This window comes from Ammospiza caudacuta, chromosome 19 (genome assembly GCF_027887145.1).
Source record: "Ammospiza caudacuta isolate bAmmCau1 chromosome 19, bAmmCau1.pri, whole genome shotgun sequence".
Classification (NCBI taxonomy): domain Eukaryota; kingdom Metazoa; phylum Chordata; class Aves; order Passeriformes; family Passerellidae; genus Ammospiza; species Ammospiza caudacuta.
This window is the reverse complement of record NC_080611.1, coordinates 1,777,665-1,802,237: the sequence shown is the minus strand read 5'-3', so window position 1 is coordinate 1,802,237 and position 24,573 is coordinate 1,777,665. Positions and strand designations below refer to the sequence as shown.

The 24,573-nt window shown below is 58.5% G+C and overlaps 1 protein-coding gene across 1 annotated transcript in view; it reads left to right on the top strand.

Moving 5' to 3' along the window:
• Positions 1-218: 218 nt before the first annotated feature.
• The window catches only part of PIK3R5 (phosphoinositide-3-kinase regulatory subunit 5), a 36,116-nt gene continuing 11,761 nt past the window's right edge, over positions 219-24,573 (top strand). Inside the window, exons 1-5 of the mRNA XM_058817518.1 lie at positions 219-384; positions 18,828-18,937; positions 22,774-22,874; positions 23,363-23,431; positions 24,090-24,228. Of these exons, the coding sequence (XP_058673501.1) occupies positions 18,841-18,937; positions 22,774-22,874; positions 23,363-23,431; positions 24,090-24,228 (406 nt within the window). The 5' untranslated portion in view covers positions 219-384; positions 18,828-18,840. The remainder of the gene's footprint in view (positions 385-18,827; positions 18,938-22,773; positions 22,875-23,362; positions 23,432-24,089; positions 24,229-24,573) is intronic.

Genomic DNA, 24,573 nt, shown 5'->3' with positions numbered 1-24,573 from the left:
ACAGAAACCAACCAGGAGTGGCCCCGAGTGCCCTCTTGCTGAATGTGGAAATGAAGATGTGGGTTTAGCACTGAGAAAGAAGAACTGAGAGCAGTGGGAAGTGCTGGCACAGAGGAGCAGCGGTTGCTCCAGCGGGATGAGCTGCTCTGGCAGGGCGAGCTGCCCGTGCTGCAGCAGCCCCGGGGCTGAGGGCTGCCAGCGTCACTGCTCTGCCTCTGCTGGGCACCAGGGACAGCCCGGCTCGGCGTGGGGACCCTGCCATGCTGCTGCTCACCCTGGAGCAGTTTCCACTTCTCTTTCTTGGGTGCCCGCTGAGCAGTGGGGCTGCCCAGTTTTGCATTTTTATTCTGCAAGGGGAGAACTGTGCCTGAGGGTGTCACTCAGGTGAGTGCCCCGTGTTCTTGTGAGCAGCGAGAGGCTCCTTTTGTGTCCGAGCTCTGCTCCCAGCAGCGGTTTGAGCTTCCAGGTGAGGGGATGGGGAGGGAGGATGAGGTTTATACGGAAACTGCCCCCCAGCTCCCTGGGCATCGCCCTGCTGCCCACATTGCAGCTCTGTGCTTTGCTGCTTTCGGGCTGGAAATGTCGCTGCCTGGAGGAAATGGGAGCTGTGGGTGCAATCCAGGCCCTGCAGCTCTTTCCCTCCTCTCTCCTTTGCACCCCTTCCCTCCGAGGCTCAGGACTCCCCATCCCTATCCCGTCCCTCCTGTCCGGTGTGAGGATGGGTCCCACCCACCCAAAGCCATCACCGGCGGCTCCAGGTGACACCTGCACCCCAGCCAGGGCTGCATCACCCGGGGCTGGGTCAGGGCCCTTTGGTGACGGGCTGTGACCCAAGGACATTCCCGGGGGTCCGGACAGCCTCTCCCGGTGCCGCAGCCCGGAGGGGGACAGGAGCCGTCCCCAGCGCTCCCAGCTGGCACCGAGCCTCGTCCGCGGCTCCCGGGGGGAGCGGCCGCAGCTCCCGAGCGCCTTTCCCAGCACGGGGACCGAACCCCGCCGTTCCCGTCCTTCTGATCCCTCTTTGGCCGCCAATTAGCACGACGTGAGAACTTGTCTCGCTGCTGACGCGCCCGTGTGACTCCTCAGATGCTTTAATTGCGGTGTTTTCGGCGGCCGGGTGCAATGAAATGGTAATTGTTGTGATTGTGCGCCGGGCGGGAACTGAGAGATGCAGCTCTTTGGCGAAGCCTAATTAGGAAATAGGGACACTGTTGGGAATGGCTCTGCGATGTGATTTTCCTAATGAAAGCCGCTGAATAGGCAGCCTTGTGATGAAGAACAGCCTCGCGAGGGCACTGCCAATTGCTCTTCTCTAGTGTTAATTTTGTATTTCCTCCCCATTGTTTCTAATACCCTCTTGGAAAAGCTTGAAGATAAAATGCTTTATTTCCTTGCGCCTCGTATCCTGTTTGGCAAGCGGCGATTGGAGCATGTGCATCTGGAATACATGAGAGGCCAGGCGGGAGCTCCTTCAGACTTGTTCATCTCTGATTTCAAGCTCTGCCACTGGGGAAAAAAAAAAAAAAAGGGAAAGAAAAAAGAAAAATAAAGTAGCTTCAGCTTATGGCTGCTGGGCTCCCGGCGGCTGGCACAGCGGGAAGGGCCAGCAGGGATGTGCGGCTGGATGGGAGCTGGGGCCGGGATGTGCGGCTGGATGGGAGCTGGGGCCGGGATGCCGCAGCACAGCGATGCTCCGGGAGCCTGGCAGGGTTTGGAGCCCGGAGCTGGATGCCGCAGCACAGCGATGCTCTGGGAGCCTGGCAGGGTTTGCAGCCCGCGGCTGGGCTGGGCTGGTTTCACTTCAGCTGCGTTGAACCTGCAGCGCCTGAGAGCTCACCCAGACTCAGTCTCTGCATTGGTAAAGCCGAGCCTGGAGGCCGGACCTGCCCGGGTAGCTGTGGCTGAGCGCTCCCAGCTGGGCTGCTCCTTCCCGGAACGGGGCTGGAGCCCTCGGAGTGCCCGGGGCTGCCTCCCCACCTGTGCCATCTGGGGAAGGGCCGCAGGTGGCTCTGCCCGGCAGATGGGAGCCGCTGGCAGGGCGAGGAGGGGATAGGAGAGCGCTCCCTGGCTGCGAGGCACTGCCGTGGCGCTGGGACAGTGATCGGTGACAATTCTCGGTGACAACTGTCAAGGACTGGGTGCCGCAGGGGCTCTCTCTGTATTTGTACCAGAGGTAGGGCTGGGCCTTGGCTCCCCCTCGAATGCCCTGTTTCATTCCTCAAAATCCCCGCAGTGCTTGGGCTGGGAGCAGCTTGGGTGCCCCCAAAACGCTGCAGGAGCTGTTTTTGGGGTGGCTGAAGCAGAAGTGAGCAGAGCTGGCAGGAGCAGCCCGTGTGAGGGGTGCCAGCACAGAGGACACGGGCACGCTGTTTTTGGGGTGGGTTGAAGCAGAATGAGCAGAGCTGGCAGGACCAGCCCATGTGAGGGTGCCAGGGGACAGAGGACACGGTCCCGGTCACGCCGCTGGCAGCTGCTGTGTCTGAGCAGGAAGGGCTCAGCTCAGCCCGATCCTGTGACTGCCCCAGCGCTGCCGGGGGAGGGATTTGCCGCGGCTGTGAGCTCTCTGCAGGGTTTGTGTGGCCGCTCCGGGTGCTTTCCCTGCCGTGTTTGCCCGTTCCGGGCGGGGCTGTGCAGATGGGGCACGGCTGCTGCTGCTGCGCACTTTGGGAAAGGCGCCTTGCTCCGGGCCTGCAGAAGTGTTTTCATCCCTTCCACAAAGGCCTATTCTTTGTTGTCTCAAATTAGGATGAAACGCTTCCCCTTTCAGCTGCTTCCCCCGTGCTCTGTGTCTATTTAAACCCTCAGCCCGGAGGCTTCTCGGCAAACAAGCTCCCATCCTTTCAGGTGGCATTTCCCTTTTCTCATTGTTTCTGGCAGTCTGTGCATGTGAAACCCCGCCAATGTTTCTTCATTCTCGGTGTCTTTGTGTTGATAGAGCTCCTAAATGGGTACACACGGCATGCAGCTGCCCGGGGGACTCACAGCATCTCTCAGGTGTGGGGGCTTTGTGGCGGGAAAGAGAGAATTCCAGGCCGGGAGAGATCCCTGCTGCTCCTCCTCCAGCTGTGGGAGATCCCTGCTCATCCTCATCCAGCTGTGGGAGAGATCCCTGCTGCTCCTCATGCAGCTGGGGGAGATCCCTGCTGCTCCTCATGCAGCTGTGGGGATCCTTCCTGCCTGAGGCCTCCCTGGATCAATTAGCTGGGTTGCAATCAAAGCCATCAAGGTCAGTGTTCCCCGAGGGCTGCTCATTAACTGGGAATTGTCCCCAGGCTGGTCTGGTCTCCATGCCAGGGGCTGTTCCCTTAGGGAATTCCAGGGTGTGGAGGAATGGCTGCAAACCCAAACTCCACTTTTATGGCCCAAAGCCTGGGAACTCCCTGGTCCTGAGCTGCCAGATCCCGGTGCTCGTTTAGAAGTGATGGAGGATATTGAGGGTTAAACAAGATTCCACCTGCTCCAGGTGAGAGTCAGCCCCATCCCACCTGCCCCAGGTGAGGGTTAAACCCCATCCCACCTGCCCCAGGTGAACATTAAACACGGTTGGACCTGCTCCAGGTGAGCATTAAACATGGTCCCACCTGCTCCAGGTGAGCATTAAACATGGTCCCACCTGCTCCAGGTGAGCATTAAACATGGTCCCACCTGCTCCAGGTGAGCATTAAACATGGTCCCACCTGCTCCAGGTGAGCATTAAACATGGTCCCACCTGCTCCTGGTGAGAGTTAACCCCATCCCACCTGCTCCAAGCAGGGATCACCATGAGGGTGGTGCTTTAGGATTAAGGAGCAGCCTTTGGAGATGGGGTGTCCACAGTCAGTGTCAGCTCAGCTCAGCTCCAGGAGCAGGGCTGGGATGAAGGGGCTGCTCCCAGGAGGGATGGAGCAGGGCTGGGATGGAGCAGGGCTGGGATGAGGGCCTGCTCATCCCCCAGCAGCAGGGCTGGGATGAAGGTGCCCTTTTTCTGCCCCTTTTGGAGAAAAGCCCCTGGGCCAGGAAGCTCCAGCCTGTCCTGGGAGGATCTGGGGCTGGAAGTTGCTGTGCTGAGCTCCCTGCTCCTGTGGTGGGTGCCTGGGGGATTTGGGAGCTTGCTCTGAGGTCAGGGCTGTGCCAGCCTGGCTGGAGGCTCTTCAAGGCTGGGCTGCTCTTGGTGTCACCTGTGGCAGTGGTGTCACCTCCAGATCAGTCCCTGAGCTGGGGAGAGGGGACAGAGAGTTATGGACGGGTTCTTTGTGTGGAGAAGGGGGCACCTCTTGCCTTGTGCTCTCCATGGATTTTTGGCTTGGAGCTGGGTCACTGTGGTGGGGCTGCCCCAATGTCCCCAGTGCCAGCACCTTCCCTTTGTGTGCTGTCCCCTGCAGCTCTGGGACACAGGAACGGCCTCCAGGGCTGAGCCTGCAGCCTCCCAGGGTGAACGTGGCTTTGGAAACGTCTCAGGCTCTGGGTTTATTGCTCTCCCTCCCAAGGAGGGGTGGATGCTGCCCTGGCTGTGTGAGGGTGCTCAGGGGGTGAAGCCTGCTGGCTTTGGCCGCTGCTGGATGGGTGCCCGTGTCCTTGGGCTGTCCCCCCTTTGGACATCTCCTTCCTTCCTTCCTTGCCCTTGCTGGCACAGGGGAGCTGTGGCTGTGCCCTCCCAGGTGGGGCTCACACCCGCCTGGCAGGTCTGTGACTTCAGCCCTGCCTGCCTCTGTCCTGAGAGTGATGGGCACAAAACCTCCGTGCCAAGATCTGTGACATCCAGCCCCCCTGGCCCAAGGGTGATGGGGACGACGTCCCTGCCATCATCTGTAACTTCCAGCCCTGCCTGCCCCTGCCTGAGGGCAATGGGGACAGAAATGTCCCTGCCACCATGTGACATCCAGCCTCTCTTAGCCCTGGCACGAGGGCAATGGGCACAGAAACATCCCTGCCACCGTCTGTCCTGGCGGTGCTGCAGCCAGCGGTGCTGGGGGCAATCCGCAGGGTTTGGGCAACCAAGCCAGGGACTGAAAAGGCTCCTGGGTTCCCAGCAGGGCCTCCACAATGGCAGGAAGCAGCTTCTAAAGCTTCCTTTGGATACACAGGGCCTTGGGGGAAAGATTTACTTGCTTGTTTATGCTGGAAGTTAATCTGTTTAGTGAGTTTGGCATTAGAGCTCACAAAAAGCCCTCAGAAATCGTCACGCTGCGTGTTTGTAGGTTTGTCTCTCCCTTACTTTGTGTCACAGCTGGAGGAGTTCAGCAGAGCCAGCGCCAATTGAAAGCTCACATGTAAACTTGTTTTTCCAAACAGCCAGGAGGGTTTGGGATCAGCTCCTGCACAGGAGGGAGCTGCCAGGGGCAGGCAGTGGGGCAGGGATTGGGGTCCCCTCTGGGAGGGACCCCTGTGCCACCTGGGGGGGTCCCTACCCCATCCAGGCTGGGAGATGTTTATTCTATAGAAAAAACCCACCAGACCCAACCCTGCCCCGTCCTGTGACCCAGGGGGGCAGAGTGAGGAGCCACAGGACATTTGTGGGGACAGGAACCCTGGGGAGGGTTTGGAGGGGCAGGGCAGGCTCAGGGAGCACAGGATGGGACAGGAACCCTGGGAAGGGTTTGGAGAAGCAGGGCAGGCTCAGGGGAATGCAAGATGGTGAGGAGCAGCTCTCCTGGTGTGGCGGCTCTGGTGTTTCCCTGTGCTCTGGAGGTGACAGTGCCACCCACACGTGACCTTGCACAGTGAGAAGGGATTTTCCCAGGGATGGCCAGAGAAGGGCCCTGTGTGGGGCAGCTGCTGTGGGGATGTGGGACATGGAGCTGTGCTGGGACCCTCCTGATCCAGATCCTTCCTTGGGGCACTTGCAGGGGCTCATGGGAGGAGCTCAGTGCCTGCTCTGTGTGGCCATGGACCCCAGGTGTCCCACAGGCTTTTGAGGGGTCTCCTGATGAGCCTGGACACACACAGGGTTTCACCAGCTCTGCCCCATGAGTGGGCACAGACCCCCCCCAGCAAGGATTGCCCTTGTGCCTGTCCCTGGAGTGCTGGGAGGGGTCACTGGCCTCTGCTGAGTCCTTCAGCTCCTCCTCAGCACAAACAGCTCAGGCTGGTGCTGCTGTTGCACTTTGGGCAACACCTTTTTCCCTCTCTGAATGATTCACTTGCTGGATTTTCTATCTTTCCCCCTGTGACACACAAGAACTCCTGTGCTGAGCTCCCACCTGCCCTGGAGAGGAGCCCTGGGGCTCCCATCCCGCCCTGCTGGGGACCCCCAGCTCCTGTCAGGCTGTGCCCACTCCAGGCTGTCCCCAGGCTCGCTCCTGGGATCTCACCTGGAGCAGAACTGCCGGTGATGTGGGGTGGAACTTCAGCCTCCCCTGAGCTGACAGTGACTGGTAGAGGCTAAAATTAACTCTTGCATCATGTGGCCAGGGGTTTTCAGAATTGCTGCCAGGAACAAGAGCATTTCCTCTCTGAAAACCGAGCTATAAAACTGGGCAGCTCTTACTCACATCAGATCTGTGTCATTTCTGTTGGCCTTGGGGTTTTTGAGGAGGAGAACAGAGCTGGCTGAGTTCTGCCAAACTCCCAGAGGCCAGTTTGGGGGCAGGGGTGGGGATGGGCTGGTGATGTCCTGGGTGGCCTCTCCATCCCCATCCAGGCTGGGGCTGGTGATGTTCTGGGTGGCCTCTCCATCCCCATCCAGGCTGGCTGTTGGAGGCAATGGCTCCTGTTCCTGGACAGACCCAGAGTCCCCACGGGGCTCCACAGCAGAGCACAGAGATGATGGGGTGCTCCAGAGTCACTGCATGGTTTATTGGTTTCCCTCTTTGTTGGACTCCATCGTTTTTGGGGCTCAGGATGATAACCCTGGAGTTTCTGGTGCTGTAAGGAACAGGACACCAGCAGTGTTGGCTGGGCAGAAGTTCACAAGGATTTCAGCTGGAGAGGGTCCCTGCCAACCCAAACCATGAATAAACTCTCAGGGAGCACCTGGCCAGCCTCATTCAGCTGCATCCCTGTGGAGATCCAAATTCTGTGGGGCAGCAGTGGCAGTTCCCTTCTTTAGCTGGTGCTGAGTGAGGACTTTAATCCCCCAGCGGTTTCTCCCTCTGAGCAGCTGTGCTCTGGGGAGTTTTTGAGGGGAACTGGGTTTTCCTGCTGAATGCCCTCCTCTGCAAGCCCCGAGGACCTGGTCAGTCTGGGAAAATTGATTTTCCCCCTTGTTCAGGGGGATGGGAGCCCTTGCAGTGGCAGATCTTGTGTGCTGCTCCCCCAGTAACTCCTAACGAGGTGTGAATTCTGGGTGTTGTGTTCTGACCCTGTGGCTGCTGGGATGCTCTCCCTGCTAATTAATGTTCTGTAATTTCAGTCCCTCTGAAATCACCTCGGGTGCCTCTCTGGGGATGAGCTACGGAAGGAACTTGTGAATAGTTCCAGAAGGAACTTGTAAAGAGTGAATGGGGCCTGAGCCACTTCTGGGTGTGCTGGAGAAACCTGCTAACGGGACCTGACCCCTGGGGAAGGGATGCAGGAGGCCTTTCCCTCCACACGGGGATGGAATTTCCATCGTGACGGCAGAAATCCAGGTTTGGTGGCGGCAGGGACAGGAGTGATGGCTGAGTCCCCTCCAGAGTGGAGAGCAGGACAGGAGTGATGGCTGAGTCCCCTCCAGAGTGGAGAGCAGGACAGGAGTGATGGCTGAGTCTGCTCTGAGTGGAGAGCAGAGCCCCGTGCTGAACAAAGGGAGCAGGCTCTGGGGATGATGGTGGGAAGAGCCTTTCCTTGGATCTGGCAGCAGCTGCTGAGGATGGAGCTGCTCTTTCAGCCCAGGTGGGCACACACAGGGAGGGAGAGGGGGCTCTCTTGGTTCTGCTGCTGCTGCCTGGGGGGAACTGACCCCTCAAACCAGAGGGGAAGGCCCAGAACTGCCCAGTTTGCCCACCTGTGCCATCTCTTAGGGGAGCCCAAATCCTGGCTTGGCCCTGGAGCTGCTCTCCTGCCCCTCTGTGCCCAGCCCTCCGTGCCCACGTGCCCTGCTGGGGTATCTGGTGAGTGCCAGGGGCAGCCTGATTATTTCTGCACCATCATTTGTGTCTGGGCTTTATTTCAGGGGCAGCCTGGTCATTTCTGCACCATCATTTGTGTCCGGGCTTTATTTCAGGGGCAGCCTGGTCGGTTTTGCCCACACCATTTGTGTCTGGGCTTTATTTCAGGGGCAGCCTGGTCATTTCTGCCCCACCATTTGTGTCTGGGCTTTATTTCTGGGTTTTCTTGCTCTGGGCTGTTGATGTTCCTGGAACTGCTCACCCCAGAGCGGGGCCCTGTGCAGTGCCAGCCCTGCAGCGTGGCCAGAGCTGCCCCTCGGATGTGGCAGGAGCCTGAAATCCTCTCCAGGATAGGAAAGGGCGCCACAACTTCCCCCTGGCCCCGAGCACTTCTCCTTTTGGGGCAGCACACGGAAGGTGGGGTAAGAAGATCTCTGAAATTGCAGAAGTGTGGGTTGCCCTTGGAAACTGTCCAGCCATGGCTGGGGAGGGGGATCTGGGTGGGGATGGATTTGGGATTTGGTTGGGGATGGATTTGGGATTTGGTTGGGGATGGATTTGGGATTTGGTTGGGGATGGATTTGGGATTCAGCTCCTGGCCCGGGGCTTCCTGCTCAGCTAGGAAGTGTTGTAATGGCAGGAGACCCCAGCATGGGGGGCTGCAGGCTTTGAGGGCTCTGAGGAGTTCCCTTCTCCTGTTTTTCCACCCCTGGGAGGCACCATCCCATGTCCCTGCTCCCCCGTGGGTTGTTTTGGATCTCGTGCAGTGCTACTGGTTTCCACAGGGATATTCCCACCTTGGGATGATTCTCTGGTGCTGCTGGGGAGGCAGAGCCCTCAGCCTGTGCTCCTGGGGATGCTCTTGGCCGCTCCCCGAGGCTGCCGGGCTTTTGGCTGGAATTTTCTTTGACCTCATTTGGTTACCCAGCCCTACATGCTCAGCACTAGGGCAAAACATCCCAGGGAAAGGAGCTTATGCAAAACCACCCAGAGCCAGAGCATTTCCAGAGCCACAAAGGACTTTCCAAGGTCACACCGCAGATTCTGAGCCTGGAAACAACTCTGAGGGGGGTGAGGAGGAGGAGCTGGACCTGTGGGGGAGAGCAGCAGCACTTTGGGACATGCTGTGGGTGACTGTGGGGTTACCTTGTCCCTGTGGGCTCTGGGGTCCCACAGCAGCCCTTCCCTGAACCTGGGCTGGGCTGGGGCTCCTGCTGCAGCTGCTGGGGCTCTGGGGGCCTGGGGGAAGGAGCATCCCCAGTGAGGGGAGCAGCCCCAGCCCCCAGCTCTGCCCCAGCCAGGTGTTCCTGCCCCAGCCCTTCCCCAGCTCTGCCAGGTGTTCTCCAGCTGCTCAGAGGTGCTGGGAGGGGCTGCAGGGAAGCTGGGAGTGTGTGAGCAGAGGAGGTGCCAGCACAGGGAAGTGCCAGTGAGGGCTGGCAGCGGGCACGGGCACAGTGGAGCCGTTCTGAGTGGCACAAGAGCTGCTGCTGCAGCCCCTCTGTGCTCTGCTCACATCCCCAGGGGTGGCCCTGGCACCTCGGGTGAGTTTCCTTTCCTCTCAGCTCTTCTCAGCCCTTTCTCCTGCCAGGGACACAGGGGAGCAGCAGATCCAGGGTTGGGTCTAGAGCCACGAGGATCTCTGGGATGGGATGGGGTGAAGTAGCAGCAGTAAGGGACAAATGCTGGACCCCTTTGATGCAGATTTAACCCCAAATCTCTTGGTCCTGCCTGGGCCCCTCAGGGCTGAGTGCTTCTCTGCCAGGTGATGCCTTGTTCTGGGAGTGAGCAGCTCTTCCAGCTTGGGGAGGATCCTAAAGCCCCCCAAGGGTTTCTAAGAGTTTGTTGGGATTTTCCCTCCCCCAGCTGCATCTGTAACAGCCACGCTTATGACCAGCCCTTTGAAGACTTAATTGCAGTTATGAATCTTCCTTTGTTCCCAGGTCTCCCCTAATTGGCTTCCTGTGCAAACTTGAGAGCTGGTGAGAGGAGGGCTGAGTTCTGAGAGGGGGCTGCTGGTTGTGAGAGGGGGCTGCTGGTGTTTGAGGGAGCTGCTGCTTTCTGGGGGAGCTGCTGTTTGTGATGGAGCTGCTGTTTGTGATGGAGCTGCTCTCTGGGGCCCTGAGCCCCACTCAGGGCAGGCCCTGCCCACTGCTGTGCCCAGATGCTCACAAGGGTGGCATTATGGCCAACCTAAGCTGATTTACATGCCTGCATTTGCAAAGTGCTAATCTAGAGGGATGTTTTTCCTTTCCCCCTCCTCTCCTTTTCTTTTCAGCCCCCTCAAATCTCCTGCTCTCCCTGCCAGGTTCCCAGCTCCTCTGGCTGGAATGGGCCCCAGCTAAATCCTTTATCTGTCTGTTTGGCAGCCCCGGGTGCAGTAGTTAGCAAACGAGTGACACTTTTCCTGGCTCATTAATTAGATTTACTGAGCTGAGCGCTTGCTGCAGCAGCAGGGCTCTGGACAAGGCAGTTCTGTATTTTGTTTCTGAGAAATTTGGGATTTAAAAAAACCCCAAAACAACAAAACAAAGCAGTTCCAGGGCAGTTCTGGTCCCATTGGTCGAATCCACAGCTCTCCTGCTTGTAGTGCTGCTGAGAACATGTGGTGTTCTCGTGTGCAGCTTTATTTCTGCAATTTGCTGCTGCATGGGCACTTCTGGCTCTGTGTCATTGTTTTGCTGCTCAGAGACTTTGAGGATGGGAGGCTGGGTGCCCGTGGCAGGATGTCTTGGTTAAGGCAAGTGGTTCTTGTGGGTTAGAAATAACCTCGGTGGAGAATTAGGATGTTTTATTATAAAAAAGCTTTTCTGGCATGTCCTGCTCTGCCAGGTTTATAAATGGGATTGAGAAGGTTGCAGTAGGGGATAAAAGTGAGAGGATGTAAGAAAGTTCTGGTTCACCTTTGCAGTTGAGGGACTGTGCTGAGCAGGAGCCTTGGCTGCTCCTGCTGGAGGGGACACTAAGGCACAGAGAGGTCTCACATTACTCTGGGCTTTGATCATGGACCTGTGGGTCCCTCTGAGAGCACTGCACAGCAGCAGCCTGTGTTGTGTTCCTTTAGGGGTGAGCAGCCTGGGAGGTGACGGTGCTGGGTCCTTGTCCCCCCTCGCTGGGCACTGGGACACCCGGGGAGCCTGGGGGACGCTCCCGGTGCTGCTCAGTCACAGGTGGAGCTGGGGCAGGGACAAACCCAACAACTCTTTAAACACCGAGCTTAGCATGGCCCCCAAGCTCCTCACCCCCGAAACACCGCGGGCCGGTCACTGATTTCAGTGTTGGATGTTTGTGCCAAGGAGCGAAGTGCCCGGCACAGGAGGAGCTCCAGCGCTGGCATCAGTGTGCTCACAGAGCTGCCGCGGCTCCAGGAACGGGATTTGGGGACACAGAGAGAAATTTTATCAGCTCTCCTCTGGGGAGGAGAGCACAAACAGCGGAGAGGTGTCCCAGAGCAGGGGAGGAGTATACAAATACTGGGAGGTGTCCCAGAGCAGGGGAGGAGAGCACAAATACCGGGAGGTGTCCCAGAGCAGGGACCTAGGGCACTTTGCCCTTCTCCCCGTGGGAGCTGCCCTCCAGAGCAGCAGCGAGTGTTCGTCCAGCGCCGGGACAGCGAATTGCCGCTAATTGGCTGCCCCTAATCGCTCAGGGGCCAGGCCGGCTAATTAACGGTGTCTTTACAGCCCCCGTGTTAATTCGGAGAGTGCGGGCATTCCCGAGGGAGCTGGGACTGGACCCCCTCAGTCCGGTGCCCTTTGATCCCTGCCGGGAGCTGCGGCTGCAGCCACCAGCCTGAGCTCCGGTAAAATAACCTTGTAGCTACTTTGAGTCGGTGTTTGGAGGTTAAAAAGCGCAGAAATAACGCGAAGTGTCCCCGGAGGTGAGTGAGAAGGGGAATGAGCTGCTGCCAGCCCGGCGGCGCTGAGGTGGGAGGTCGGGATGTGCCCTGAGCCCCCTCTGGGCTGGCACGGACCTCCCTCGGCTCGGCCTGGGCTGTTTCTATTTTAAAATAATGATAAAAAAAGCTCATCCAGGCACCTCACAGAGCCAGTCCCCAGTGCCCAGGTGAGACCTGAGCTGTGAGTGCTGCGGTTAAAATACAGAAGGTGGAAAAGCTGAGACAAGCACGGGATCGTTCTGGTGATGGATTTTATAGCAGCTCAGAGGGGGTTTAAGGTGCCCTGGATCCCAGAATGGGCCACGCTGGAAGGGATCCAGGGGCTCATCTCCAGCAGGGCCAGAGCTCAGGGCTAGGGCTGTGTCCAGGCACCTCTGGAACACCCCAGGAGGAGACCCCAGCCCCTCTGTGGTCTCTGCCCAGGGCAGGAGCTCTGCCTGCTGTGCAGGGCTTGCTGGGGTTCCCCACTCTGAGCCAGGTGTTTCCCCTGCCCTCACACGGGGTTAAAGCTGTCCCTGGTCCCAGGGAGCCACCAGTGTTTCCACAGGGAGTGGAACTGAATGACTGGGAGCTCTGGGGACACAGGAGCAGCCGGAGCTCCAGGTTTGGGATGTCTCATGGATGCTGCAGGAGGACAGGAACCCTCCTTGGGGGCAGGTGAAACACCTGGGTGGGTCCCACTGCTCCCAGGGAGGGCTGGCCTGCTGGGGGCTTGCTCTTTGCTGTGTGAATCTAAACTGGTTGTGGAGCAAAACGTCTCTGTTGGTCAGGAGTGAGAAGTTTTCATTTTTTTCTGGCTCAGTTTTTGCTTTTTGAATCACAGGCAGATGAGGGCAAACACTGTTTTGAAATGATGAGTTGCAAGGTTTTGTTCTGACTCTTTGAGTCTCTCCTTGTGCACACTCTGGCAGGTTGATTTATTTGGCATCCTCTCCATTCACTGAGGAATTCTCTCACCTCAAAACAGTTTCTTGGATTATTTTGTTCTTTTTGCTGAGCCTCTTGCAGCCCTGGTTTTGCTCCTCCTGTGGTTCAGTTTGCAGCTTTGGTTGCACACCCTTGGGACAGTTCAATCCTGAATTTGAGGTCACAAATCTCCGTTATCACCAGGGCTGTTCCTGTGGAGGGATGGGGCAGAGGTGCCCCTTGGCAGCTGTTGGTGATGCTGGGGGCCCCCACGGGCTTGTTTCACCCTGGGAGTGCTGAGTCCTGCTCCTGATGCTGCAGCAGCCTCTCTGTGCCTTCATCAGCTGGGGGACAGCACATCCCAGAGCCGAGGGCAGTGCTGGGACCCTGCTGCTGATATTTTGGATTTTTTCCTTTCTTTCAGTGGAGCCTTTATCTCCAAAACTCCCCAACAAAGGCGGTTGCACTTTGGAGCCGTTGTTGTTTGTTTTCACTCTCGGGTTTATTTTTTGGCGTTCACAGATCCTTCACCTCCCGAGCCCAGCCTTAAGCTGTGCTGTAACGCAGGTAATCCTGGGGCTGGGATTTGGGAAATCCCATTGAATAACGCCTTGGCAGCGACACCCAGGGCTGGGATGGAGGGCTCTGAATGGGGCTGACTCGTCTTAGGCTGTTGTGAGCCCCCTGTGGGTTTCCTGCTCCGATCCCGGGGCCGGCGATGAAACCGCGGGTGCTGAGCGGGCACAGCGCTGCCTCTGTGGGCTGGGGCTGGGCCTGAGCTTCTCCTCTGCTCCCTGCGGGTCCCACAGCAGGGTCAGCCCTGCCCTGCCGGGGATCTGGGGCTTGCTGGGTGCTGTTGCTTGGGGTTACGGGATGCTGCTGGCACAGGGGAGCAGGCAGCCAGCCCTGGGTGTAACACCGGTGCTGCTGCAACGGGGGAGCACACAGCCAGCCCTGGGTGTAAACCCCTGCTGCTGGCATGGGGGAAGCAGGCAGGCAGCCCTGGGTGTAAAACCCTGCTGCTGGAACGGGGGAGCACACAGCCAGCCCTGGGTGTGACACCCGTGCTGCTGTGCCCCTGTTGTGTCACGTTCTGTGAGTGCTGTTTGACACTCGGAGCACTCCGAAACCGCTTTGCACATTAGGTGCTTTCCCTGGCCCGCGGTGGGAGCCTCTCCTGCAGCCCAGCTCTCAGAGACAGAGAGCGCTGATCTCTGGCTCTGGGGCAGCTCTGCAGTTGGGGCTCTCTGAGAGCTCCCCAGTTCTCACATTTCAGCTGCAAATGAGGTGTTGCAGTTCAGAAAGGCGGCGTGGGCAAGGCTTGCTCCTGTTCTTTCTCCCAAGGCTGGTACCTCTCCTCTTCCCAAAACACCATTTCTGTCCCACTCATAACTCAGGATTTGTTTCCTCCTGTGAGCAGTGGGATGTCCCATGTCATTCCTGCCCTTCAGTACCATTATCCTGCAGGCACAGGCACTTTCGTTATTCCAGAAGTAGATTTTCTTCTTATGCCAGGAGTTTTATCTTCTGCTTTGAGATGAAATCACTGCCTCAGGAGCTCTTGGGGAGCGATTCTCCGTGTTCCTCCTCTGCTGCCTCTGCCTCTGTTGGCTCAGGGAGTGGGGACTCGCTGGAGTGAGGGTTCACAGCGCAGCAGTGAATGTCCCTCAGGTCCCTGCTGTGTGTGCTCACCCTCAGTGTCACAGCAGCCTGCGTCCCAGCCCTGTTTGAGCCGGGCTTTGGCTGGCACAGCCTCCTCTGCAGGCACCCTGGGAGGATGTTTGTCACCCTAGCTGCCTCCCGGATCCCCTGGTACCCTGCCTTGCTGTGGTTTGAGCGAGCATCTTATCAGCCTCATCTCCTGCTGCGTGCAGTGCTCTCGCTCGCTGACAAACACCGAGGTGAAGCTTTTCTTGAAAATCGCAGCTTTCTCCCCGCACTGCCCCGTGCCCCACAAAGGCTTCCTCCAGCTGCTCCCTCCCCCCCTCGCTTCGGCTTTCTATCTGTGGCTGCTCTGCGAGGTGGAGGGGAGGCAGCAAAACCCTGCAAGCAAACAGCTGAAACCCAAGGTTTTCTTCTGTAATCTAAGAAAAACAGTTTCACTGGAGGAGCAGGCACCAGGCATGTGCTGCTGCACTGCCGGGCCCGGCTCGGTGTCCAGGGCCCGGCTTGGTGTCCGGAGCCCGGCTCGGTGTCCAGGGCCCGGCTCAGTGTCCAGGGCCCGGCTCTGTGTCCTGGGGCAGGGCTCGGTGTCCAGGGCCCGGCTCGGTGTCCTGGGGCAGGGCTCGGTGTCCTGGGGCAGGGCTCGGTGTCCGGGGCCCGGCTCGGTGTCCAGGGGCAGGGCTCGGTGTCCAGGGGCAGGGCTCGGTGTCCAGGGGCAGGGCTCGGTGTCCGGGGCCTGGCTCGGTGTCTGGGGCCTGGCTCAGTGTACGGGGCCCGGCTCGGTGTCCAGGGCTTGGCTTGGTGTCCGGGGCACATCTCCATGTCCGGGGCCCGGCTCGGTGTCTGGGGCCCAGCTCGGTATCCAGGGCACATCTCCATGTCGAGCCCTTCCTCTGCAGTGAGGATCTCCCAGAGCTCCTGTCCTTTCCCCCCAGGGTGAGCTGGAGGAGGCAGAGAGCTGAGGTGGAGCTCAGAGGAGTCAATGATCCTCTTTTCTGAGGATCTCACCTTGAAAACAGCTCTGGGTAGGATCCCTTTGCTTTAGACCAAATTATTTTCCTTCTGCAGCATCAGCCCAAGCTCCTGCTTCCTTCAGCGTCATCAAGCTCTTTTTTCTGGTTCCCCTGGTGCCCAAACCCCTCTGGCTGCTGAGCCACGTCCTGGCACCCACCCAGGTGAGGGATCTATGTCCCTGCACCCACTGCCACTGTCCCCAAACTTGTGCAGTGCGCTCAGAGCTGCTCCCCCGGCCCAAGGGCTTTGTTTTTCCTCTCCCGTTTCCTGCCCAGGATGCTCAGCCCCAGAACAATCGGGGCAGGAAAGGGCGTTGTCCCGGCCCGAGGGTACCCGCGGGTTTCCAGGTGCCGGTGGAGCTGCGGGATCCCCTCTGGAAGGTCCTGGGCAGCTCCTTGGCAGATCCTTTCTGTCCAAGGAGATGTTTCTGGGATCTCAAGATCTCAGCTCACTCCGTGTGTACCTGACCCCGTTCTCCTGCCCTTGGAGCCTTTCCTGGGGTGGTGGAGCCCCCAGGCTCTGGGGATTGCTCTGCTGGGGGATGAGAGGGGTCCTGCAAGGGGGTCTGATCCTCTCCACTGCTTCATTTGGCTCTTTGAGCTCTTCTCTCTGGTCCTGGGCTCCACCACTGCAGGTGGAGTTCAGAAGAGTCCCCTGGGTGTTGGAGATGGGGCTCAGGTGGACCCCAACCCAAGAGAAGGGATTGTCCTTGCTGGAAAGGCAGCTCTGTGCCCTGTCCCAGCCCTGCAGAGCTGCTGGTGTCACCTTGGCTCCTGAGGGACCTTCTGCTCCTGGGCATGGAGCAGATCCTGAGCATATCCTGAGCACCAGGAAAGCCCTGGAAAGGTCCCAGGGTGTGGAGGCAAGTGGGGAACCCCAACGGGTCCCAGCTGAGTGGAAAGTCCTCGTCAGGGAGCTGTGATGCCCCAAGGCTTTCCCGTGACCTCTGGTGGCTTCACAGCTCAGCAGCAAAAGATGGGTTTTGTTGATAATTCTTTCTCATACTGTTTCAAAACTATTTTTTTTTCATTTTTACAAATTGTTTGTCTCAAGCAGGACAAGGGAAAATCTAAACCCAGTGGTTAGCAGGTTCCCACTTCCCACCACAGGGTAAATGTTTATTCAGTTGGTGTTAATTAACAGAAATATTTAATTTGTCTGCTCACCTTTGTGTCCCACAGAGATGAATGAAGCCTCTTAACCGAGCAATCCTGGCTGAAAATTCCCCAAGGGTCTGGCACCCATGCAAGGACAGCTTCACAGATAATCTTGTGATACTTCCCAAGCTGAGCTTTGGTGTGCTGGGCCTTCTCTCACTCACTTTAAAAAGTGGTTTTTAAGAAAGTAATTTGTTAGAAATTCATTATAATAACTAATAATTTTAAAAATAAATATTTTATAATAATTAATTATTATAAATTGCCCTTTAGGATGCTCACACCTTCAGAGGGAATGGGTTCAACCTATCCCTGAGCCCTGATGTTGGGAATTGTTGGGCATCTGCTGACAATGGGGCAAAACCTTGGGGCAGGTGGGTTTCTCTGAGGACTTGGGGCTCTTAAACCCAGGTGCTGTCCCTGCTGTGTGGAGAGGGCTGGGCCATCACGGGAGTGGTGCCACGTGGAGCTGCTCAACACCCTCACAAAAAGCAAAGCATTTTCCTAAGCCTTGACCTCAGCACTTGTTTTTCTTGGTGTTAAGATGCTTAACAGGGCTCCTGAAAGTCAGATTGTGTTCTCCAGAGCTGTCCCCTGTCACTGTGCTCAGCGTGGGTGGCAAGGAGAGGACAGCAGGGAAGTTTCTGCTCCGTTGTGGTGGCCGAAGGCAGGCCTTTCCCACGGGAAGTGCTTCCATAAGCACTGCCCTGGCAGGAGGCTCAGGCTCCTGTGTGGTCCATGGCACAGCAGGAAGAGTGCGTTCTGTGGTTTGACACTGACAGCAATATCAGGGTGGGTTTTATCTCTCATTCCCTCCCGTTGTGTGCCAAGGCAGGCAGGAAGGGATGCTGGGGTTGGTGCGGGGTGAGAAGCCCGTTCCCCCCGAGGACTGAGCTGGGTTTTGAGCTGGCTGGTGCAGGGGTGTCTGTGAGTCACCCTGGGCTCTTACTCACTGCCTTTCTCCTGCCTCCAGCCTGGCCGAGGGCTGGGCTCGATCTCCGCACTGCCTTGTGGCACCGCGGCACTCCTTGGTGCTCCTGGCCCTGGGCACAGGTAAAGGATCTGCTGCAGGGCCCAACTCAGCTCTGGCAGCGAGGAGGAGCCCAGCAGCCCCTTGGGGTGAGGGGAGTGTGGGTACTGGGCAGGTCAGGAGTGCTTGGGGTGTTTGCTGTCACCTCCGGGGAGCTGCTGGTGGCTCCTCTCTGGGGCAGGGCTGGAGGTGTCTCCCTGCGCCCCCAGGGAGCTCCAGCAGCCAGGCTCAGCTCTCCTGAGCCCTTCCAGGGAGCTCCTGGTGGCTCCTCTCTGGGGCAGGGCTGGAGGTGGCTCCCTGCATTCTCAATGAGCTCCAGCAGCCAGGCTCAGCCTTCCTGAACCCTTCCAGGGAGCTGCTGGCAATGGAGGCTGGGTGGAGATGGCCGTGCTGGGGACATGGGGCAGGGAGGGCTCCGGAGCCTCTGCCAGGTCACAGTGGCTCTGGGACAGGCTGGGTGGGGCTGTGGTGGGCACAGCCACTGCTGGGTGCTGGCCCCAAATCCTGGCCAAATGTGCAGAGAATTGAGTGTTTTAGCTTCTCTGGGAATGACGTGGCTGTGTGGCATGGGTGCTGTCCAGGCTCAAAGCAAGGGCTGCCATGCAGGTGGTTTTGTAGCATTGGCAGCTTTTATTTCTTCTTGCTCGATTATTTTTGTGCATTTGTGTTGCTTCTAAACAAGAGGCAGAGAATGTGTGGATGGACCCATCTCTGTGCCTTGGGAAAGGGGTACAGCTGCCTCAGGGTCCCTCTGGGCTGCAGGGCAAGAGGGAATGGCCACCTGGGCACCTCTGATTGCTCAGGTCAGTAACATCCCCCGTACTGCTCCTGGTGTCCCAGACATGATGTGGGTTGGCTGGGATAAACCTTCCTGGGCAGCACAGGCTCTGCAAGCCAAGGGCCCCAGAGCAGGGGTGGGATGTGGCAGGGCTGCAGGCACAATTTCACAATGTCCTCTGTGCTGGGCTCACATCCCCTCGGTGTTTTCCACCGTTGCCTCAAGGGCACGTGGAATTTCCTTCACGTGTGACAGCAAGGAGACAGCTCTGGGGCCTTCCCTGCCACTTGGGGTGGGTTTGTGACCATGGCCAGTGACCACTGAAGCCACTGAGGGCAACCCTTTATTAACTTTCCTCCTTCTTTCTCCCTCAATGCAGGAGATGAGTTAAAATGCAGCACACCACGTGCACGGAGGACAGGATCCACCACGCGCTGGAGCGGTGCCTGCACGGGCTGGGCAGGGACGCTGTGGCCAGCAGATGGGCTGGTAGGTGAACCTTAACCATTGTCTTCCCTCTCTGGGGTCCCCTGGGCTCCTGCTGGGGTGTCTGAGCCAGGGCTCTGGGTCACAGGAGCTGCTGGTGCTGTCCCTGCTGGGGTCTCACCCAGGGCTCTCTCTGGGTCACAGGGAGCTGCTGGAGGCCTTTCCCCTCCCAGTGGTCAGTCAGAGGTGGCATCCAGCCTGGCCAGTGCTCCTGGGCATTTTGCTGGAACAGGAGGGTGTTCCAGGCCCTGAACAGGTCTGGCCATGTAAGGATGAGCAGGGCAGTGGTGTGGGGTGTCACCTGTCCCTGAGTGAGCTGGGCAGAGGACAGGGCTTTGTCCAGCCCAGAAACAGCTCCTGCTCTGTGCAATCAGCCAGCCCTGCCGGTGCTGCTGCCCCCAAGGCAGGGCTGTGATTGTGCTGCATTGTCACACACACCACGGGGATGTTGTTATCAACGTAGGGATGTTGTTATCAGCCCAGCCCTGGCTCAGATACTGTGGTGGTGGTGCCCATAAAGAGCTGAGCCTTGCTCAGGGGACTGTGAAGGGATTTGGGCTGGTGTGGTGAGGGCAGAGCAGCAATGAGCAGAAATAATTCCTGAAAGTCATTCTGACCTTTCTGCCTCGTGGCTGTCCGTGAGCTGTGATTAAATCACTGCCAAACCCTCTCATGGATGAAATCTGGGGGCTGTCAGATTCTGATTCCTTCTTGTCTGTGAAGTTCTTTCAACCCTTTCTACTTTTCTTTTCCCCTACAAGACCAACAAAGAGGTGCAGACAGGATCCTACCTGCTGCCTGCTCCCAGAGGAATCCCTTTGCCACCTCTCACAGCCACTGGAGCCTTGCCACTTCCATGCTGCAGCATCACCTGGGGGCTGGATTGGGGCAGTTCTGCACAAGATTCCTGTGTCCTTGTCTTTCCCCTGCTCTGGGAGGCAGGCCCTGCAGTGTGACCCACATTGCTGGTTCCTGGAAGCGCAGCCTCGTGCTTGGCACAGTGACAGAGCGTGGCCAGAGCAGCCCTGTGTGCCCCCGGGGCAGGGCAGTGTGTGCCCCTGGAGCAGGGCAGTGTGTGCCCCTGGAGCAGGGCAGTGTGTGCCCATGGAGCAGGGCAGTGTGTGCCCATGGAGCAGGGCAGTGTGTGCCCCCGGAGCAGGGCAGTGTGTGCCCCCGGGGCAGGGCAGTGTGTGTCCCCGGAGCAGGGCAGTGTGTGCCCATGGAGCAGGGCAGTGTGTGCCCCCAGTGCAGGGCAGTGTGTGCCCATGGAGCAGGGCAGTGTGTGCCCCCGGGGCAGGGCAGTGTGTGCCCATGGAGCAGGGCAGTGCCCAGAGCCCACCTCTGCTGTGATTACATCAATCAGCTCCTGTGTCACTCACAGCTCCAACCCCAGTCCCTCCCCTCCATTGTTTCTGCAGCTCATCAGCAAAGCAGGGCAGAGGTTGGGGCTGGGAGCTCTGCTGGGGGCAGCTGTGCTGACCCCCCATGAATCCCACCCCAGTGATGTCCCCTGGCTCCCAGACCCTTCCTGTGCCTCTCCTGGCCTTTGCAGAAGGAGCTGACATTCCTGGGAGAATTTTGGACATTTTACACCTCAGAAACTTCCCTCTCATCGTTCCTGCTCTGCCAGGAACCTGCAGCATGCCCTGGATGGGTGTTGGTGGTTCTGCTGTGCCCCAGCCCTGGTGCTGCTGCTTGGGGACCCCCAGGACCCCCCAGATCCCTCCCAAGGGGCTGCCCCTCCCTGTCCCTGCTGGGGACTCTCTGAGCCCTCCTGGGGCTGCCCCTCCCGGTCCCTGCTGCCCCCGAGGAACTGCTGTCCCATCCCAGCATGCAGAGCTGAAGGGTTTGGTCCCTGCTGGCGGGAAAGGTTCAGGGGAAGCAGAGAGCAGAGCCCTCAGCCCAGAGCTGTCCCCTGTTGCCTTCCAGAGCCAGGCCAGAGATGCTGTCACATCCTTCCCCAAGCTGCAAATGACAGTTTCATTATTGCTGTCCTGTCCAGGCCGTAGTTTGTGGCAGGGTTGATCCTCACAAGTCAGTGAATCCTTTCATCTTGCTCTTGGCTGGGCTGGAACCTTCACCTTCCTCATTTCTCACTTCTATTTCCCACTTCCTTTGCTTTCCCCTCTTTTTTTACCCTTTCCATGCACCAAAATAACACACATCATGTCATAGCTTTCTGGCTGAGATCTTGCTGAATTTTGTAAATCACTTAAAGCTTTATTTTTCTGTGCTAACTTTCGCACAAGGTTGCTCCAGAGAGGGTGACTAATTGTTTCCAACACATTGTTCCCCCTGAGTAAGGGATGAGGAGCTGAGGGCTGTGAAGTGAGCAAGGAGAGTTGTGAAGCTTTGGCCATCCCAGATTTACAGCCTGGATGAGCCCGTGGATGGTGTGAACAGAAGATCTTTCTGCAGAACTTATTGCAGAAACCAAATCAAAATGAATCGTGTGTGACTCATGAAAATCCCCGTTAGAAAAGTCCTTGGGAGCAAAACCTTTTCCTTGTGGAGGAACCTCTTCACGGCTGGCCTTGCTTTGTGCTGCAGGAGACACCATGGTCAAATTAGAGTGTGAAGAGCAAGAAAAATGTTTGATTGCTTGCTGGTGAGCAGAAAAAAAAAAAAAAAAAAAAAAAGGAGTTTTTGGTGAAGCAGAGCCCTGGGCTTGGCTCTGGTGGTGCTGGGGACCTGGCAAATTTTACCCTTTGATGATTTCTCCTGGTTTGTACTGGGTTTTCCTGTGGAAATCTCTGCCCAGGCTGGGTGGCAGTGCTAAGGCGTGCCCTGTGCTGGACGTTCATGTCCACCTCCTGTGTCTCAGCAGCTGCCTTGCTGCCCTCCCCAAGGGGTGCTGGGGCTGTGCCAGTCCTTGGGCACCTCCCTGACCCAGCTGCCCCGAGCTGGCCCTTCCTTGGGGCAGTCCCCAGAAGAAACCACCTCCCTCTGATGAGGAGATGGTGCCAGTGGCTCTGGGGGAGGAGGAAGCTGAGCCTTCTGCTTTCCCCCCACGCCGTGGGTGTCACTTGTGATGGCACCAGGGCCGGTGCCCAGCACCATGGGTGAGGGCAGCTCGGGGGGTGCCATTTCTGCTTTGGTGCTTCTGGATTTCCAACCTGCCCAGTGCCCGCTCTGAGGGGAAATGCCACCCCCTGGGCCAGGAAGGAGCTGCTCTGGGAGGCGGGGAAGGAAGAGGGCACTCGGGGCACTTCTCAGAACAGAAATGGCAAAGACTCATCCTTCCGAGGCCGCCCATGGCGCTGCTGTGTGCTGTGCCCTTTCTTGGCACTGCCGTGTGCCCACTCTTGGCACTGCCGTGTGCCGTGCCCGCCGTGTGCCTTTTGGCATTGCCATGTGCCGTGCCCACTCTTGGCACTGCTGTGTGCCACTTGGCACTGCCATGTGCAGTGCCCGCTCTCGGTGCTGCCATGTGCCGTGCCTGCTCTGGGCATTGCTGTGTGCCCTGGACTAAGCCCGGCTTAGTTCTGCCTTTGCCCCAGCCCCAGGTGGGGACAGGGTGTGCCCTGGGCTGCCTGTGCTGCTGGCTGGGGCCGGGAGTGACCGTGGGGCCGGGAGTGACCGTGGCTCTGGGCTCTGGGAGTGACCATGACTCCAGGAGTGACAGTGGGGTCATGAGTGACCGTGGGGCTGGGAGTGACTGTGGCTCTATCCCCACATCTGGGCTGGGAGTGACCATGCCTCTGCGAGTGACCATGGGGCCACGAGTGACCATGGTTCTGTGAATGACCACGGGGCCATGAGTGACCGTGGCTCTGGGAGTGACCACAGGACCATGAGTGACCGTGGGACCATGGGTGTCCGTGCCTCTGTCCCCACAGCCGGGCTGTGCCTGAACTGCTGGAGCCTGCAGGAGCTGGTGAGCCGGGACGCTGGTAACTACCTCATCCTGGTGGAGAAGATCCTGGGCAAGACCAAGGAGGTGAGCGGGGGCTGGTGGGGGAGCCGTGGGCTCTGAGGCACCGGCGGCTCCGTGGCTTGCTCAGGATGGGCTTGGGCAAAGCTGCCTGGGGATTGGGGTCGTTACATATTGTTGGGCATCACCGCTGGATGGATTGCACCCCCTGCATTGATTCCACCCCTGCATTGATTCCACCCCTGGATTCCACCCCTGGATTCCTCCATCCTGCCCAGCTCCCCAGACTGCCTGCTCAGAGCCACTTCCATGGGATTTCAGGCATCAGGAGCCCCAGAGGGTTGGGTGCCTGGCCAGAAGAAGACAGAGCAGGAGGCTCTGCCTGTCCCACTCTGGTTTCTGGGGCTTTGGGGACGGTTTTCCCACAGGGATGAGGGAATCTCCTGGGTGTGGTGATGGCATGGCAGGGCTGGAGTCTCCTGGCACCTCCAGTGACATTTTGGGCGGTGCTGGCGGCCATAGCTCATCCCTGTGCCCTCGGGCTGTTCCCACAGGTGCAGGACAGGTGTGACTACGACCTGGTGACGCCCCTGGCCCTGCTCTTCTACTCGGCCGTGCTCTATGTAAGTGCTGAGGCTGCTGCACCCATTCCAGCCTGGGGCAGGCTCCAAAATCAGGGGGCTTTGGCTGGACCTTCCCAGCCTGCTCTCATCAGTTCCTCCCAAAAGAAAGGTTCTGTATGAATCCAGAGGGATCAGGATCGAGCAACCATTGCACAAGCTGAGAGACAATGAGCTTCAGGGGTTTGGAAGCTGTTTTTTTAAGGCTGGGCTAATCAGAAAGGGAGATGGACAATAAAGGGGAATTCTTTTCTTTACCCTTTATAGCTGGGCAAAACACACGGGCAACGTGAATGAAAAGGAGCAGAGCCTTCCCAGGAAATACTGTTTTTTATGATTATTATTCCCAGCACAATGCATCATTATCCCAAGGAAGTCATTGCTGCCAGGTCCTGCACAAGCACAGCCTGTGTGGAATTCATCTGTGCGGCTTGTGGGGCTTAAAAAGGAATTTATATTTAGGCTTGGGCACGTGAGCCCGGCTTGGGGCGGTGGGGAAGGAGCTCCTTGGAGCTGTGCCCGGGGGATCCTGTGCCCTTCCTTGGCAGGAGGTGCGGAGGCACCCTCTGCTCTGCTTCTCCTCCTGCCTCTGCCAGCCCAAACCCTGGAGCAGCACGCGGGGTCTCTCTGCCCTCACCCCTGTCCCGTCCCTGTCCCGCAGGCTCCTCACCTCCCCCCCGGCTCTGAGCTGCTGCTGAAAGCCGCCAGTGTCTACCACGGCTTCCTGACCTGGCCCGTGCCCTACTGCGACACCTCTCGGGAGCTGCTCACCTTCATCAGCAACGAGCTCAAGGCGCCAGGTGAGCGCCCCGCCCTGCCCTGGGCTCTGCCAGCGCCGAACCGGGGTCTGCCAGCTCCAAACACGGCATCAAACCCGGCACCAACCCCAGCCCTGGCAGCTCCAAAACTGGCACCGAACCTACCCCTGCCCCAGCACCAACCCCAGCCCTGCCCCAGCGCCAAATGCAGCACCAAATCCAGCCCTGCCCCAGCACCAAACCCAGCCCTGTCCCACAGGATGGAGCAGGAGAGCTGCTCCAGCCCCAGCCCCTGCTGCCCCACTGCCCATGTGGGATGGGGACTCCAGGATGGCATTTGCCACCTGCTCTCACCTGTACCAGCCCCCAGGCTGGCACACAGGGCCA